Source organism: Pseudonaja textilis, chromosome 17, assembly GCF_049901715.1.
Source record: "Pseudonaja textilis isolate UNSWEBS1 chromosome 17, rPseTex1.2, whole genome shotgun sequence".
Classification (NCBI taxonomy): Eukaryota; Metazoa; Chordata; class Lepidosauria; order Squamata; family Elapidae; genus Pseudonaja; species Pseudonaja textilis.
The window spans coordinates 9,226,729-9,244,052 of NC_142006.1; the positions used below are offsets into that span (position 1 = coordinate 9,226,729).

At 46.6% G+C, this 17,324-nt stretch overlaps 3 protein-coding genes across 6 annotated transcripts in view; 2 read left to right on the plus strand and 1 right to left on the minus strand.

The window, feature by feature from the left end:
* RAPGEF1 (Rap guanine nucleotide exchange factor 1) overlaps positions 1 to 4,335 on the plus strand; it is a 46,436-nt gene extending 42,101 nt beyond the window's left edge. For all 4 annotated transcript variants that reach the window (XM_087914351.1, XM_087914349.1, XM_087914350.1 and 1 more), the window contains 2 exons: positions 1,175 to 1,303; positions 1,927 to 4,335. In XM_087914351.1, the coding sequence (XP_087770477.1) occupies positions 1,175 to 1,303; positions 1,927 to 2,077 (280 nt within the window). In that variant the 3' untranslated portion in view covers positions 2,078 to 4,335. The remainder of the gene's footprint in view (positions 1 to 1,174; positions 1,304 to 1,926) is intronic.
* Positions 4,336 to 4,931: 596 nt separating this feature from the next.
* PRRT1B (proline rich transmembrane protein 1B) lies at positions 4,932 to 8,422 on the minus strand. The gene is made up of 4 exons (XM_026712380.2): positions 8,263 to 8,422; positions 7,153 to 7,567; positions 6,186 to 6,320; positions 4,932 to 5,596 (listed from the first exon to the last, which is right to left on the minus strand). Exons 1-4 carry the CDS (start codon positions 8,415 to 8,417, stop codon positions 5,450 to 5,452), a joined length of 852 nt encoding a protein of 283 aa, XP_026568165.2. The 5' UTR covers positions 8,418 to 8,422; the 3' UTR covers positions 4,932 to 5,449.
* A 1,383-nt stretch (positions 8,423 to 9,805) lies between these two features.
* UCK1 (uridine-cytidine kinase 1) lies at positions 9,806 to 16,172 on the plus strand. The gene is made up of 7 exons (XM_026712467.2): positions 9,806 to 10,009; positions 11,217 to 11,376; positions 11,564 to 11,660; positions 11,862 to 12,004; positions 12,726 to 12,820; positions 13,873 to 13,921; positions 14,713 to 16,172. The coding sequence occupies exons 1-7, from the start codon at positions 9,899 to 9,901 to the stop codon at positions 14,898 to 14,900; spliced, it is 843 nt and encodes a 280-aa protein (XP_026568252.1). The 5' UTR covers positions 9,806 to 9,898; the 3' UTR covers positions 14,901 to 16,172.
* Positions 16,173 to 17,324: the final 1,152 nt, after the last annotated feature.

The following is a 17,324-nucleotide window of genomic DNA, read 5'->3' on the forward strand; positions in this document are numbered from 1 at the left end:
GCTAGGTGTTACTAGATCAAACCGAGGGAAGACACCGCTGTATATGTTAACTCTAAAACGTTGTAACGCATCTTTAACAGTTGGATTTGTTAAGGTCATCGAGAAATTGGCCCTAATATAGTATTACATATTTTAACGGCAGCTGGAATTACTTATGCCCAGTGTTGGAAACATACATGTATACCACCAGATGAACTAATTATTCAAAAAATGATGTCTTGTGCCAAGATGGATAAATTAACTCTGACGTTACAAGAAAAGGAGGAGTCCGAGTATTATAGGATTTGGGGAAAATGGTATGACTGGATGGAGCTAAGATAGATGGATGATGAAAAATTAATGATAAGCAATATATAGGTTAAAATGCTTACATTCGCATCAATTGTGTGTATGTGTAAATAATGCACAAAACAGTAGTATAAGATGAATGCCACAAACAGTTAATGTCAAGATATTTACACTTTTTGTTTGTTTTTAAAGTTATAAAAGATTCATAAAGTTTATTATAAAAAAGAAGGAGAAGAAATTGGCCCTAATGTGTAATATTTATCTGGTCACTTGTCCAGGCTCCCAAAAGACCTTGGGAGACCGGACAAAAGAGACGCTACCTTGGGAAAAGCCAGATAAGAGACCACGTAGCCCTCAGCTGCATCATGGAGAAAGAAGTGATAAAAATGACGGCAACAGAACTGTATTTTCAGACTTGCCAGGTTCCATTATTGTGGCTTTACGATAAACTAGAGTTAGCTTATACAGGCGCGTTTTCTCTCCAGTAGACCTCGCCACCTCGTTTAACAACTGTTAGCCATTACGACACTGACGGAAAAAGTGAATTTACGACCAATCCTTGCACTAGCCTTCACAGTTCTGGAAAGCGAAGCGGAAGTAAGAGGGTAACATCGCCATTTTCCCGCTCAGCAGGCGCTTTGCTTAACGGCCAGGCTGGCGGTCTTAATTGTAGTCACTAAGTGAGGACTGCTTGTCGTTGGCCATGCCGGATTTCTCCCCAGGCTTTGGGGGTGCGAAACAACCTTCTTTCTTTGGTTGTGACTGACCAGCCGCTGTCAAAGCAGGAAGTCTTCCCGCCTGGAGACCACCCTTTCGCCACTTAAGGCCTGTAGCTCTTCCAAGCCCCAATTGGAACCTCTTCCCTTTCCCCTCTCCCCTCCTCCAGGGGCCTGATCCTGCAAGACCTGACCTTCGTGCACCTGGGAAACCCCGACTACATCGATGGCAAAGTCAACTTCTCCAAGCGGTGGCAACAGTTCAACATCCTGGACAACATGAGACGGTTCCAGCAAGTGTAAGTCTTTTGTCCCTTGGGCTTCCTACCCAAGTTTTGGGTTGTCCGGGCTGAAGAAGTGGGGCAACACGAAGGGTTAACCTCTCTGGATCTCCGTCATCCATCAGGTCATGGTTGTTCCAAAGGTGCTTTTCTTTTCAAGAGGCAACTGGACTTTTTGGGGTTTCTTGGGAGATGTTTGGCTTTTCCTCTGAGAAGCTTGGGGACTGGAAGAGAGTCGTTGAGGCCACTTGGAGGTTTGTCTGCGTCCTCAAGGTTATCTGAATAGTTGCCAATGGCTGTGGAGCCTTAGACCTGCTGAAGGGACTGTATTGTAGAAGGCTGCACACCTATTTGCACTATTCAGGGGCTCCTCAGGACACAGATAAACCTCCAAGTGGCCTCAACGCCTCTCTGAAAGAAGGCAAATGACCAGCTGTCTGCAAGGGGTGTCGATCCTTCCGTTCTCCACCATCCACTCAGAGCTGAGGAAGCTTCTGAGAGGAGAAGCAAAACATCTTCCCAGAAAAACCAGAAAGTCCAGTTGCCTTTTGGGAAAAATAAATAAATAAAGCACCTTTGAGGCTGGGAGCGAACCCAACTGGATCCCTTCCGATCTAAACCTTTCCCTCTGATCTTTGCAGGCATTACGATATCAAACGCAACGATGACATCATTTCCTTCTTCAACGACTTCAGTGACCACCTGGCCGAGGAGGCATTATGGGAACTTTCGCTCAAAATCAAACCCCGAAATATAACGCGGCGGAAAACAGACCGTGAAGAGAAGACTTAGAAAGGGGTGGGGGGTGGCATGGGGGAGGAAGCAGGAAGGCCGTGGGCATCCCATTAGGACTGGCACAGAGCTCCAAGCCTTGGCACTCTGCGCAGATCTCCATCACTGCTGGGCTGTTGTACGTCAACCTCTTGGTCTGGAAAGTGAAGGACGGAAGAGAAGCCAAACGGGGGTCTTTCCGCCTCGCCAAAAGTCAAGGGATACTTGCACCCGAGGTGTGTGTGTGTGTTTGTGTGTGTCTGTGTGTGTGTGTGAGAGAGAGAGAGAGAGAGAGAGGAACCAGTCAGCCTACATGTTTGCACACTCAAGCGGAGAAGGGAGACACGAACCTATTATCTCTTGCACGCCTGCCATGAGGGTAACCAACGGATGGGTTTGGCCAGGGGCATTTCCTGAAGAGCGCGCCGAGGAGAAGCATCTCAGATACTTCCTCTCTAGGAGAAAACCTGGGGAAGAAAAGCAAGGCAGCTTTGGAAGGGATGGAGGTAAATTCTGGTCGCCCACCCACCCCCTTCCTTCATTGGCAGAGATGGTGTCGACGCCACAACACCACCGGGTGAAGTTCTTCCAGAGCCGGAAGTGGCTGAAGAAGTTGTGGAGGGCTTGGATCCAGCTGTTCTTCTCCCCGTCTCTTCCGCAAGTTTGGATCGCTTCCTCCTCCCGCCTGGAACCGGGGCGTCATATCTCAACTCTCCACCCCGACCTCCGGATTTCCACCGGGGGGGGACGGGAGGTGGGGAAACGGTCTTAAATTGGCGACGGTACTAAGTTTGCAAAGGCAGTGAATCTGTAGGAAAACACAGCCGCCTGTACATACGGGGTTGTAGGAGCGTGGTGTTTTCGTTTTCAATGTGCATGTTTGAATTCGCCTGTGGATTTCTTTTTTCTTCCTTCCTTTTTTCGCTTTTTGTTTTTTTCCCTTTCTGGTTTCTTTTCGGAGGGCCGTTTTGCCATTCAGTTTGGGTTGTTTTTAGTTGGTTATTAATATTATTGTTATTATTATTATTATTATTATTATTATTATTATTATTTTGGCAAGGAATCGTTTTTTTTTTTTAAAAAAAAGGGAAAAGAAAAAAGAAAAATGGATAGGGACGAGAGACAAAATGGATCTTTAGGCTGTGAAGACATCAGCCCAAAGTTACGACAGAACTCAGGCAGGCGATTGTGAACACAGTGAGGTCAAACCCATTGTGGGCAGAATTAAACCGGGTTGGTTTGGATCGTCGGGCTCCAGAGATAATGGCTAAACCTAAATTTACTCCCACCCAATCATTAAAACAAAGAGGGAATTAGTCCCCTTGACTCTCCTCTCCCAGATGTGCTGGGCTACCACTCCCATGCTGCACAGCCTGCGTTTTCTTCTTCTCCGGCTTCCCTGGAGGCTGGAGAGGTTTCCAGGGCTCCTTCCATTCTCTGCTCCTTGAAATCAGATGCCCAGAGACGGATTGTTTCCAAAAAGTGGTGCCTTCTCCCCCCCATTTGGGAGGGTTTGGGCTGCAATTCGTGCTGAGTTGCTTTGATTTTTTTTTTCTCCTCTTGCTCAGTGGCCAAAATTGAGACGGCCTTTTTCCATCCCTCCTCCTCTTCTCCTCTTTCTTTTTTTTCTTCTCTATCGCCATCATCGCTTCCCCTTCTCTCTTTTTTCCCCCTCTTTTCCTACTCCATCTGCTAAACCACCAAAAACATTGTCCCTTCTCCTTCTCCAGCCTCCTCTTCCTTCCCCCTCTCCTCCTCCTCCCTTCCCCCTCCTCCTCCTCTTCCTCCTCCTCTTCCCACATGGCTCTGAATGATCCCTGTTTCTGAATCTGACCCCAAAGGGCTGGTTTTGTTTTTTCTCTTCTTTAATTCCTGCTAGTTAAAACAGGGACGACGTTGTGTTTATTTTCTTGGGAGGAGAGTTTAATTTAAAGCGGAGTTCTGCTACAGCAGCAGTGTTTCTCAACTTTAAGAACTTTATGAGGTGTGGACTTCAACTCTCAGAAATCCTGGCTGGAGAATTCTGGGAGTCCGCATATCTTCAACCTGCCAAGGTTGAGTATCACTGAGTTAATGAGACCAGCACGGAGGAAGGAGGGAAAGTGGGGTGGGGGAAAAGGGTAGATACAGTTTGATTTAGGAAATCCAAAGAGAACTCTGAATTTTTACAAAATTGCCCTCAGTTCTATCTTAACTCATGTCTCCTGAGCCCAACACTGTGTATTTGTGGCTCAACAATGTAGAGCCCCAACTTGCAAATAAAAAAAAAAATCTGAAAACACGTTTTATTGCTTTTTTATACTCAAGGTAGGGAAGAAAAAAAAACTCTAGTGAAAATAAATGCAGTGAAAGAACCTGTCACCATCAACCGCAGCAAGATTTTCAAAACCGTACCCATGAAGTCAATGTGCAAAAGTAGTTTCACATATTCCGGGTTGAAAACAAGGAGTTGAAATGGGCATTGAGGAACCGGTCAGAGAAATTCGATTTTTTTTGCCCTTTTGCCTCAAATTTTGGGCACCAGTGCCATGTTGTAGACAAGATTGTTCTCCTGGGCTCAGTCCGTCCATCCATCCATCCATCTATATCTCATCTGCCTACCTAGCTTCCTATCTACCTGCCTAATCTATATTTATCATTTATCTATTATTCATCCAGTCTACCTATCAACTATCTCATCCGTCCATCTATTTTCCTATCTACTTACCTAATCTATCATTGATCTTTGTGTCTATCTGTCTGCCCATCCATCCCATCCATCCATCCATCCATCCATCCATCCATCCATCTTTTTACCCAAGCAAGGAGGGAATTAAGATCAGTTGCTGACCCCCTATTTACACCTGTAGGTCAATGGTCACAAAATGAACAGGAATGGGTAAAAATCCTTCCAGCATTTATTGTTCGTAATGGAGTATCCTCCATTAAAGTCAGTATGGAGTTCCTGAGGTCTTCACGGGACAGTGCCCTTGATTTGGTCTCGATGCCAGAAGAACCCCTGGACCGATGATCGCTCTCCTGACCTGCCCCAAGGATAGCATGTAGCTTTTCCAAGGAGAGTCTGGAATTTCCTTTAAAACTTGGACCAGGCTGTTTGTGTATTTATTTATTTTTTTTAAGTGATGAGATAGCAATTAAGTGAGCCTTGGGAAGCTCCGAAAGAAGATGTCAGCGCTATGCGCTATGAAGACATCCTTCCAGCTTGGTGGTGGTGATGGTGAGATCTCATCACTTCCTGTAGGACAATTGTTCCTTCTTGATGTGGCTGGGTTTGGAGAAGAGACAAAAGAAAGTGCCAGCATGAGAAATTGGTCCCCAAACTGGTTGAAGAGGATGAGGGCTCCATACCACAACTTTGTAGGAAATTCCACGGTCCATCCCAACCTTCTGGGATCATAGATACAGGGTTACCACCACGTAGATAATCCAACTGAGGGACACAAAGAGGCCGAAGAAGAGGCTGAACAAGATGAGTGAGTGAGCTTTGTAGGAAGCCCTCATGGCTTGGATGAGGTCACCTCGTTTCAGAGCAGCCCGGGTCTACATGAGAAAGAAAACGGAGAATCTTGGATCAATTTCCACTGTAGGTGAGAAATATGGACCACTGTTCAACTTTTTCCTTGGAAGCAAGGCCAAGCACAGGTAATCCTCACCTTACGACCACAATTGAGGCCAAAATTGTCATTGCTAAGCATCCATCCACCTACCCATCCACTCATCCATCCATTCCCTCAACCATCCATCCATCCACCCAATCAACCATCCATTCATTGGCTCAACCATCCATCCACTCAACCAAACATCCATCCACCTACCCATCCACTCAACCATCTACACTCACCCACCTACCCATCTCCTCATCCATCCATCCATTTTGTGACCTTTCTGAATCGCCACAGTCGTTAAGTTAGCCCCATGGTTGTTAAGGGAATCCGGCCTCCCCGTGGACTTCTCTTGTCAGAAGGTCGCCAAGGAGCATCCCATGACCCCAGGATGCTGCGACCCTCATAAATAGGAGCCAGTTGACCAGTGTCTGAATTTTGAGCACGCATCCGTGGGGATCAAAGTGTGAAAGGTCCCCTTTCCCCCACCCCACAAACCTCAGCATTTTTGCCGTAGCAGCACGTACCTCGTGGGAATAGACAAGGGCTATCAGGCCCGTGAACAAGCAGCAGAAAATTGTCACTAGTACAGATTCCATCATATAATCTTTGGGTGGCAGCCTCTGGTCACCAACCAGAGGGCTCTCGCCAGGCCAGGCACCCTGGTACCGAAAGAAGAGCCAAAAGTCAACCACCTTGAACTGAGAAGCCCACCCAACTCTTAATTGGGTCGATGTACAACCCCATCTTTCCTCAAAGGTCCAGGCTTGAAAACTTAGAGAGCCCTCTCTTTCCCTGTTTTCCATATAACAACCCTGCCAGGTAAGCTGGCTTGATAGATGGCAGCTGACTAGCTTCCCCAGAGTTAAGCCAGTACCTGTTTGAAGTAAGTTTCAATTGCTGGTGCTGCAAAATTCCCAATAAATATAAATTGGAAGTATAATTAGTGCCCCGTTGGGTCATTTTTTCAGAGATGTTGCTTTACTTAGAGAAATAGAATGACTAAGGGTGAACCGAACCGATAGGAATCTGGCAGGGAACATCTTAAATCGCTTCCTCCCTCCCTCCCTTCCTCTCTCTCCTTCCCTCTTTCCTCTGTCCCTCCCTCCCTCCTCATAGTGTATTATCTGATTCTCTGATTTCCTTCCTTCCTTCCTTCCTTCCTTCCCTCCCTCCCCTTTCCTTTCCTCTTTCCCTTTCCCCCTCCAATCTGCAAAGACCACTCCCTTCTAACACTGATGATATTACCTAGTTGGGTCATGAAACATCTTGCAAGCAACTAAGTCTAGAGAGCACCAAAGACCCCACAGTCTTCTTCCTCTTCCTCCTCCTCCTCCCCTCCTCCTCCTCCTCCTCTCTGCACACTCCACTCCCTATTAGCAGGGATGATGTCATGAAACGTCTTGCAAGAAAGCAGCTAAGCTCAAGGACACTCCAAGGGGCCCCGCTGTTCAATCCTGAGCTACAAATGTCCTCCCCTTATTTACAACTCACGATGGGGTGAGGACAGGGGCCGGAGAATGCATTGGGTGGTTGGCTTAGGGCCTGGGGTGCAGCTGTCGGCTGGTAAAAGACGCAACTCCGTGGTGGAACGTTGGCGTGGAATGGCGGGTACAAGTGGGCGTCTTTTGGATCCGGTGGAGCATAGGGAGGAGGCTCTTCTACGAAGCCTGGGTTGAGCCTGGTCCCCATGTTCTGGAGATGATCTGATCCTGCTTGGTGGTCGGGCTTGGATGAGGTCTTCTGCTCTCCCGTGAGTTGTGTTGCATCCCCTGGAGAAGGTTGGGCCTCTCCTCCTCTTTCGACTTCCCTTGGGCCGCCTGGAGATGGGCTCGGACGGAGTTCTTCTCCAGGCATGTTGGCGCCCTCCAGACTTGGTTGCTTGAATGGAAAGAAGTCTCCACGGGTCCTGTGAGGAAGCAACAGCCCCGCCCCCAATAATGGTGATCATCAAATAAGCATCGGTTCCCCTTTCTTTGCAAGTTGGATCATTTGCAGACTTTTCAAAGGGGAAGACGATCTAAACAAATGTAAGGAAGGAAAGAAGGAAGGGAGGAGGAAGTGGAGGAGGAGGAAAGGGAAGAAGAGGAGAGGGGAAAGGGAGGGAGGGAGAAAAATACAAAAGGAAGGGAAGGAAGGAGGAGGAACAGGAGAGAGTAGGAATGGAATGGAAGAAGGAAAAGGGAGGAGGGGAGGAAAGAAAAAAGAAAAAGGAAGGTAGGAAGGAGGGGTGGAGAAAAGGGAAGAAGAGAGGAAAGGAAGGACAGAAAGAAAATGGAGGAGGGGAAGAAAGAAAAGAGAACAAAAGGAAGGAAGAACAGTGATTCACTCAACGGCAAGAGAGGTCGTAAAAGCGGGACAGAACTCAATTTGGGGCTTGAATTTGTGGTCGTGCGCAGGGCGGCGTTGATGCGAGGAGGTCCCGGTGGCCCTTTGACTTGGGAGCTGCCCCTGGCTTCCTCACAGGTAGACTGCCCTGAGCCCTGGAGGCTCTGTTGCCAAGGCTCCTTTAGCCTTGTGCACCGTTGGGTCTTAGGAAAGAGGGGAACCGCAGCCCCGCACCCAGAGTTTGTATTTACAAGGGAGGAGTTTGTGGCAGTTTACCTGTCTTCTCCCCGGCCTCCTTCCTCCTCCTTCAAAGACCTGGGCACCTCAGCCAGGTAGGGGACCTTTCCTGCCTCCACCTGCCCCGGGCCATCTTCCTCACCCCAGTGGATCAACAATGGCGCCCTGCCCTGGGCACGACCCGTAGGGCTCATCCCATGCGCCGAGATTCTCGGCTTCCAGGGATTAATCATTGATGGCTTGTTTGCAGAAGGGCGGCTGTGTGTGTACCAAAAGCCAAGGAGGTCGAAGGCCACTGCGTATGGGTGTGTGTGTATTTGTGTGCTTTGTGTGCGGTGCGAAGCTGTGCCAAGATCCTGGCTCGGCTTGGCAAACGCCAGGGCGAAGGGCAACTACTCTGACTCCCATCCGGCTCAATAATCTGGATTTATTTGGGGTTGGATTGCGCGGACCTTTGATCCGTCCATAAAGTTTGAGATACTCTCAACTCCCCCACGACGGGTTGCCAACGCGCAGCCACCCCCACCCACACCCCACCCCCACCCATCTCCAATATGCGGGGTTTGCTTCTGGCCCCCCAGGTTTGGCACAAGTGTAGCTGCACCTGCAAGATCATCCCTTCCAACTCTGTTGATTCTAATTCTATTCTATTTCTATTTTCTATTCTTATTCTAATCTATTCTTATTCTAATTCTATTATTCTATTCTATTTCTATTCTATTTTCTATTCTTATTCTAATCTATTCTTATTCTATTATTCTATTTCTATTCTATTTTCTATTTTTATTCTATTCTAATTCTATTTCTATTCTATTTTCTATTCTTATTCTAATCTATTCTTATTCTAATTCTATTATTCTATTCTATTTCTATTCTATTTTCTATTCTTATTCTAATCTATTCTTATTCTATTATTCTATTTCTATTCTATTTTCTATTTTTATTCTATTCTAATTCTATTTCTATTCTATTTTCTATTCTTATTCTAATCTATTCTTATTCTAATTCTATTATTCTATTCTATTTCTATTCTATTTTCTATTCTTATTCTAATCTATTCTTATTCTATTATTCTATTTCTATTCTATTTTCTATTTTTATTCTATTCTAATTCTATTTCTATTCTATTTTCTATTCTTATTCTAATCTATTCTTATTCTATTCTATTTCTATTCTATTTTCTATTCTTATTCTAATTCTATTCTATTTTATTTCTATTCTTATTCTTCTAATTATTCTATTTTCTATTCTTATTCTTCTAATTCTATTCTATTTCTATTCTAATTCTAATTCTATTCTGCTGAAAATTAGATAGCTAGACAGACAGACAATGATGGTGTGTGTGTGTGTGTGTCTGTGTGTGTGTTATCAAGGCAGCTAATAGGCAGCCACATTAGGGTACATTAACATGAAGATCAAAGCAAACAGCGCTACGTGCTATGCGGACGCTCCACCCCTTTCCCGCCAAGCCCCGCCTCTTCCCCCCCATGACAGCCGGTCATGTGTACGCTGGGGGCGGCGTTCGTTCTGGAGGACTCCGTTTCCCAGCAGACCCCGCGCTCCAGCCGCACCCGCGCGGGGCTCTTTTCCTTGCGCGGGGCCTGCTGGGAGGCGTAGTTTTTCCCCCCTCTCCCCGCCGTCGGCGGCGCTGGGCTTTTCGGGCCCAGCCGGATTCATGGCCACCGCGGGCGGCCACGCTTCCAACTGCAGCCCGGCCGGCGAGGCGGAGCGGCCTCACCCGCGGCCCTTCCTGATCGGGGTGAGCGGGGGCACCGCCAGCGGCAAGGTAAAGATGCCCCCCCCCCAAAAAACCCCACTCCCGTTGCAAAATAATAATGATAATAATAATAAACCAGCAAGAACCGGGGCGTGCAATGCATGCCGCACCCCCTGGACAGGAGGGGCGGACGGGGGGTCAGCAAAAGAGCCCGGAAGCCAAATTCACCCCCCCCAAAAAAATATAATGCATAAAGGGGGAGGAACCCCCCCCCCCCATTTGCATTCACAGCTTCCTCCGCTGCTTGCAAAAAATGCAAACCCAAAGAAAGCGGTTTTGCAAAAATAAAAATCCGGTGCTTTTTTTTCTTTTTGGCTTTAAAGTGGGGGGAGTATGGGGGGAGGGGCTCGGCAGGAAGGTGGGGGAGATGAGAAGAGGTCGCGCCACGACCGGGGCTTGCAGAAAAGCCCAAAGAAAGGGGGAGGCAGGAGGAGGAGGAGGCGTAAAATCCAGGGTAGAAAGCTCTGTGGCTTAGAGGTGTCCGGTGGGTGGGTTGCCTTGCCTTAATTTGGTATTTGTGTTGTCTTGTTTATGTAGCGTATATTGGGGTGTGTGTGACCGTTTGGGAGCTGCATGTAAACAAAATTTCCATTTGATGTAGGCCAATGAGGGCACCTTCAAAGGGACAGTAAAATTATTCCGAGTCTAAGGCACCGAAGTCCTTTTCCCAAAACAGGGTTGTGTGGATGTCCTCCAGTTTGGAAGTGACAGCTGCCAGATTGTGTTATCCTATATCATATGATACGGGGTCTCCAGCCTCCCTTATGACATCAGGTTTATAATTATGGATGGTGCAAGATGCGATTTCCGTTCAGCTCCTGTATCAGGGGAGGCCGTTCCGGTTTCTGGCAAATTAATAAGGCTGCCTTCATTTGCTGCTCATATTGATTGTTCGGTTGAATTTATTATCAGTCGAAGAGGAGATTTGTAGCTCAGGGTTAAAATGGGGGCGGGGGGGGGGGTCCTTGGTACTCTCTCAGCTGGGTTGTTTTCTTGCAGGCATTTCATGACCCAACTAGGTAACATCATCAAAGCTAGAAGGGAGTGAGGTTGGCTCCCTGTTTATATATACCAGTCATAAAGTAGGACATGACTCGCTTCCTTTGCCTCGGATGTTCTGGTCCCAATTTTGGTCGTAAGTCAAAGATGAGCTGCACTCTTGACTTTGCTAACTTTCCTTCTTGGTTTGTCTGTCTGTCCATCCCTTCCTCCAAAGTCCACCGTGTGTGAGAAGATCATGGAACTTCTGGGTCAAAACGAGGTCGATCATCGTCAACGGAAAGTGGTCATTCTGAGCCAAGACCGATTCTACAAGGTGCTCACCCCAGACCAGAAAGCCAGAGCCTTAAAGGGGCAATTTAACTTCGACCACCCAGGTATCTCTCGCACCACCGAGCCTTTTTCTTCTCTTTCCTTCTGGGCCTCTGTGAGAGCCGCCCAAATATTGGAAGATTTTACCCCAGTCCTTCTCTTTCTTACCCAGTTCCTGCAACTGTTCTTCATAGGTTTTAGCCTCCAGTCCCCTAATCATCTTGGTTGCTCTTCTCCTCTTCCCTCTCTTAGATGCTTTTGACAACGATTTGATGAAAACCACATTGAAGAACATCATTGATGGTCAAGCAGTGGAGGTCCCAACGTACGATTTTGTGACCCATTCCAGGTCAGTGTCCATTCCCTGGATCGATCGATCGATCATCTATCGTATCTATCTATTTCTATCATCTATCTATCTATCTCTATCATTTGGGCTCGGTGGTGAGTCGTAAGTCGAGAATTACCTGCTTTCCTACACACACAAACCAAACTGTGTTGTGCTATGTCAGTTGGGCGATTGTTCTTCAACGATTGTGTGTTGGCACAGGTTGCCCGAGACCACGATGGTTTACCCTGCCGATGTGCTGCTGTTTGAAGGGATCTTAGTCTTCTACAGTCAAGAAATCCGAGAGATGTTTCATCTCCGGCTTTTTGTCGATACCGATTCAGACGTCAGATTGTCCCGGAGAGGTGAGAAGTTGGTTTCTTTTCCTCAAATGCTTTCAAAGGGAAATGATTTGGATTCCGAACGGAGCTGGAAGGGACCTTGGAGGTCTTCTAGTCCAACCCTCTTCTCTAGCAGGAGACTCAAGGCCATGCCAAGGAAATTGGCTGTCCAATCTTTTCTTTAAAATCTCCAATGTTGGAGCAACCACAATTTGTGAAGGCAAACTGTTCTCACTGATATTATTCTCACTTATAGGAAGTTTCTCCTTAATTCCAGGTTGCTTCTCTCCTTGGTTAGTTTCCATCCGTTGCTTCTGAGGGTGCTTTGGAAAATAAGTTGAATAAATAAATAAAATAATATTGCTATCATGTCTCCCGCTAGTCCTTCTTTTCTCTAGACTAGCCAAACCAAATCCTGCAACTGTTCTTCATGTGTTTTAGTCTCCAGGCCTTTAAATAATCTTAGTTGCTCTTCTCTGCCCTTTCCTCAAAGTCTCAACGTGTTATTTTTGTAACGTGGCAACCAAAACTGGATGCCGTATTCCAGATGTTTGTCTGAAATGTTACAGGGTCTCCTGCTTGAGCAGTGGTTGGACTAGAAGACCTCCAAGGGCCCTTCCAACTCTGCTATTGGGTTATTCCAGTCCTCCGTCGTACCTTCTCTTCAATGCTTAGGAAATCATAGAGACGGTCCTGTTTTTAACTTTCGTTTTCCCTTTTGTGTTTTTCTCTCCTTCCGCGGCAGTCCTTCGAGACATGAAACGAGGGAGGGATCTGGAACAGATTTTAACTCAATATACGACGTTTGTCAAGCCTGCCTTTGAAGAATTCTGTTTGCCGGTAATGAAAACTATCCCTTCTCCTTTAGCCCAGGTTTTCAAGATAAGTCATCGGAGGGATTCACGTGGTTTCCCTTAGTGACGCATCCGTTAACAAGCAAGTTGCCAGGCCCAACTACAGATGCTAAACAAGGATAATCTTTATATGCAGGTAGAATTCGAGTTACGACCATTTTTAGCGTATATTCAGAGTTACAAAGGCACTGAAAAAAAAAGGGACTTGCAACCAATCCTCGAAGTTATCGCAGCATTCCCCACAGTCATGTGATCAACATTTGGGTGCTTGGCAACCAGTTTGACAGGTAGTCCTCAAGTTACGAGCCCAACATTTAGATTGCTAAGTCATTTGTTAAGTGAGTTACTTCCCCCACCCCAATTTTACGACTTGTCTTGCCACAGTTGTTAAAGGAATTGCTGCAGTTCTTAAATGAGTCACACAGTTACGAAGTGAATCTGGCTTCCCCAGTGTCAGGAGGTCGCAAAAAGGGGACCTTAGTAAACAGATCGTAAGTGTGAACCGGTTGCCATGCACCTGAATTTTGATCATGCGGATGCTACGGAGTGTTGCGGTGTGTCTAGAAGCGGAGCTCTCGCCTCACTCTCAGGAGGCTGTGAGTTCAATCCTCGGTGGAGGCAGATCTTTCTCCGGGCACAGTGAGAATCTATCTGCTGAATATAACTCCGCATTGGGGACAGGAAAGGCATCCGGCCAGTAAACACTCAGCTCCATTCAGTGGCCCAGACTCCACCCCTCAGGGGATTATGGGGTGGTTAAACGATGATGGTGGTGATCACAGGGATGCTACAAAGGTGTACTTGTGAAAAATGCTCAGCAGTCACTTTTTTCCAGTGTCGTCGTAACTTGGAATGGTCACTAAACAAACTGTTGTAAGTCGTGGACTACCTGTAGCATAAACTAGAACAAGTTGAAGCTTTCTGAGGGAGCCTTTTCAGAAGGAATATAAACCATGTTTCCTTTCTTCTGGCTACGATGACTTCTGAGTTGATGCTTGCTTAGACCAGGCCGTTGGTGATCTTCCTCCTTCCTTGCAGACCAAGAAATACGCTGACGTCATTATCCCGCGAGGCGTGGATAATATGGGTAAGGATTGTGTGAACTTGATAGAGAATTTTGCCCACTTCTCAACGTCTCTTAAACTGGGGTTGCCGTCATCTTCATCGGGAAGAGGAGAGCAATAAACAGTGTTCCCAAATTGGCAGGTTGCTAAAAACCAGAGATAGTTTAGCAGAATGAGAAGGTGCGTGTGTGTGTGTGTCCCCTCGGTGCTCTCTCTGAGTTGGTGGTTCATGTCCTGACTCAGCCCCCCAAACATCACAAATCCTCTGAAGTAAACTCCAAGATTCCTTTATTAGGGAACGCCGGCAGCCCCGGCAAAAGGTTTCTCTCCCACTGCGGGTTAGCAAGTCGGCCGGTCACATCTATTCATCCCCACCCGCTGCCTTTTAACCCCAGAACTAGGGTGGGGCTTCGCTAGCAGCGGCGGCTCTTCCGTCCCGAGGACCGGCTCATAGATTTCCACTGCTCTCCTCTCCTCTGCCTTCTGTGCATCCGTATAGCATGCACTGGACTCAGCTGTTCCTCCTCTTCCTCATCAGCCACTGCCACTCCTGGGGGCTGTTGACTCTCCATCTGAGGGTTGAAGGAGGGCCCAGGCCTCTGTCTCTCTCTCTGTCTCTCTCTCTCTTTCTGCCAGCTCCATTCCCTCTTTCCCCTCGGAGCTCCCAGGTTGCCCCGATGCTGGCCCCGACTCCCACACTGCCGCCTCCCACACCGCTTCCTCTGCTTCAGCTGCTGGAGGGGCTGGTGGCCGACAGGCGTTTCATGACTGGGCTCCCTGGCTCAGTGCTCCCTCTCCTCTTCTCCCTTGGCAGTGGCCATCAACCTGATCGTGCAGCACATCCAGGACATTCTCAGCGGGGATCTCTGCAAGTGGAACCGGGCCGCGGTGAACGGACATGGCCGCTCGTCCAAGAGGCCCTTCCCTGAGCAAGGCGATAGCCTCCCCCTCCTGGCGCCTGGAAAACGGTCACACCTGGAATCCAGCAGCCGCCCCCACTGACCACTTGGAAGGCTTGGAACCCACTTCTGGCCCAGCCGGACTTTGCAAACATTTTGGGGCGGGGGAGGACTGTCCTTAAGGAGCTCACCCCCACCTTTATTTCAAAGGGGGGAATTAGCTTTTCTTCCCCCAAACAAGCCCTGGTTTGTGCCGAAATCCCAGAATATACCACATGGATGGGCCTTTCCTCCCTTCTTCCCTCCTTCTTTTTCTTCTTCCCTTAATCCCTTCCTTCCTCTCCCACTCTCCATCCTTAATTCTTCGCTTTCCTTTCTTCATTTATTCTTCCTTTCTCTTCTTTATTCCTCCTTTCTTTCATTTATTCATTTCTTATTTCTCTTCTTTCCTCCCTTTCATTCCTTCGTCCTTTTTTCCTTCCTTCCTTCCTTTCTTTTTCCTTCCTTCCTCCTACTTCTTCCTTCCTTTCTCCCATCCTCCACTCTTTCCATCCTTAATTCTTTCCTTTCTTCATGTATTCCCCTTTCTTTCAATCATTTTATTCATATCTTCCTTTCCTTTTTCTTCTTCCTTCCTTTGTTCTTTTTTCCTTCCCCCTTCCTCGTTCTTTCTTTATCTTTTTCCTTCCTTCCTCCTCTTCCATCTCTTCCTCCCTCCCTCCGTCTCTCTCTCCTTTTTGTCACTGCATTTTTCTCTTTTTCTTTTTTTAATGTGAACCCTTCTCCTTCCTTTCCTTTTGACAACAGGGAGCTGAAAACTAACCATGTTCCAGGCCCAACGCCTCTGCCGGGCTGTTTCTGCAGTCCCAAGAAAGAAAAACATGAGCTGGGATATATGGTCCTGCCAAGTTGCTTCTCTCAAGAGGGACGGACAAGAGGACAGGAATTATTGAAAGGCTGGCTGAGTATCCTGATCTCCTTCAGCCAAAAAATTTTCCCTGTGGATTTTGGGGGGAGGTCTTTCCTTTTGATGGGAGAATTCAATCTTCCCAATTCAATTCAATTAAGGGCTAGACGTTGGAGATGGCAGGAAGTACTGTGTGTGAATCACTGGCAGGCCTTTGTCCCTTTTCCCCTTCACTCTTTCTCTCTGACTTCTTATGAATCTGTTTATTAATTTCCCCACTTTCATATCCTCTTTTTTTTTTTTAACCAGAACTTTCTAAAGTTCAAGATTATGACTTTGGAAATATTTCCTTTTTCGCCCATCTTCATCCACCTGGGTGGGATCTTAAAAGTGTTTAATGCCCCAACATTTCTCCTTTGTTTTTCCTGTTGTTTGACTTTATTAAAGAATTAAAGAGATTCAAAAGGACAGGTGTCTTCGATCGTTTCTCTTATATAAATCTGTGTATATATATATATATAGCATCATTGAAGCAATAAATACGCTGCTGGTTCACTTTTTTTTTTTTTTCAAATTATCAACACATTTTTGTTAAATATTTCTGTCAAACTGTCCAACTTCCAGAGGAATTTTAATCACATAGTTTTTATACACTGACCTATTTTTAAATTGTTGAGCTCAGTTTTCTAATCAGGGAGTGTCATCGGTTGACATGCTCCAAAAGGCCAGTAGAAGGCAGCAAAATACCCCATTCCACTACCATCTACTGGTGACCCAGGTGAACTGCAGCTCCCAGGTTTTCCCTCTATACAAGCCAACTAGGATGCAAGAGAAGAATTGGTAGTCATGTTCAGAGTATTTTAGTGAGAGTCACTTCCGAACAAATTTCTTATAGAACAGCACATCCCTATATACTTCAGAAGGGGCCAAACACAGAAATATAACTTGTCACTCATTCATTGGTTACTTGAAACACAGCTTTCCACTTCCCCTGTTGCTCGGCTAGGATGGCTGGATGTTTCCCTAGCTTGTGGGTTTTTTTAGAAGCGAGACTAGGTTTATTGGCAAATTTGACCAATAGACGATCCTTTTGGTTTGGCTTTTCATACTTCCTTGTTCTTTTGCTAATACCATATATTTCACAATCTATAAAACTTGCCAGGCCAAGTCTCACCAAGACTCACCAAGCTTTGCCTTTGTTGTCTTTTAAGGCAGAACATAAACATATATTAATTTTAGAGAAACAATGATAAAAGTTTTATAGATCGTGAAATATGCAGTATAAGCAAGAGGAAGAACAAGGAAGTATGAAAAGCCAAACGAAAAGGATCATCTGTTGGTCAAATTTGCCAATAAACCTAGTCTCGCTTGTAACAAAATCACAAGCTAGGGAGTTTAGCCAGGTGGGTTTGTGACATCCAGCTAATTAATACTCTGAACCTGTTGGCGCAAATAAAACCAACTTATTTTTGGATTCCAAGGTCTGAGCCTCGTAATTTCCTGAAACACTGTGGCCCCCTGAAAGACTGGCTAGCCTGCCTCCCAGGCCCAGCTGGGTGGTCCAGAACCCCCCAGTCCAATTTCTAAATGGCACCAGGCCAAGTCTCACCAAGGCAGCTG

Coding starts and splice junctions, on each gene's coding strand:
- PRRT1B (XM_026712380.2), bottom strand. CDS start 8,417: ATGAGCCCTACGGGTCGTGCCCAGGGCAGGGCGCCATTGTTGATCCAC. Junction 7,568..8,262: donor GGAGGCCGGGGAGAAGACAG/GTAAACTGCCAC, acceptor GCTTCCTCACAG/GACCCGTGGAGACTTCTTTC. Junction 5,597..6,185: donor CCCTTGTCTATTCCCACGAG/GTACGTGCTGCT, acceptor TTTCTCATGTAG/ACCCGGGCTGCTCTGAAACG.
- UCK1 (XM_026712467.2), top strand. CDS start 9,899: ATGGCCACCGCGGGCGGCCACGCTTCCAACTGCAGCCCGGCCGGCGAG. Junction 11,377..11,563: donor ATTTAACTTCGACCACCCAG/GTATCTCTCGCA, acceptor TCCCTCTCTTAG/ATGCTTTTGACAACGATTTG. Junction 13,922..14,712: donor GCGAGGCGTGGATAATATGG/GTAAGGATTGTG, acceptor CTCCCTTGGCAG/TGGCCATCAACCTGATCGTG.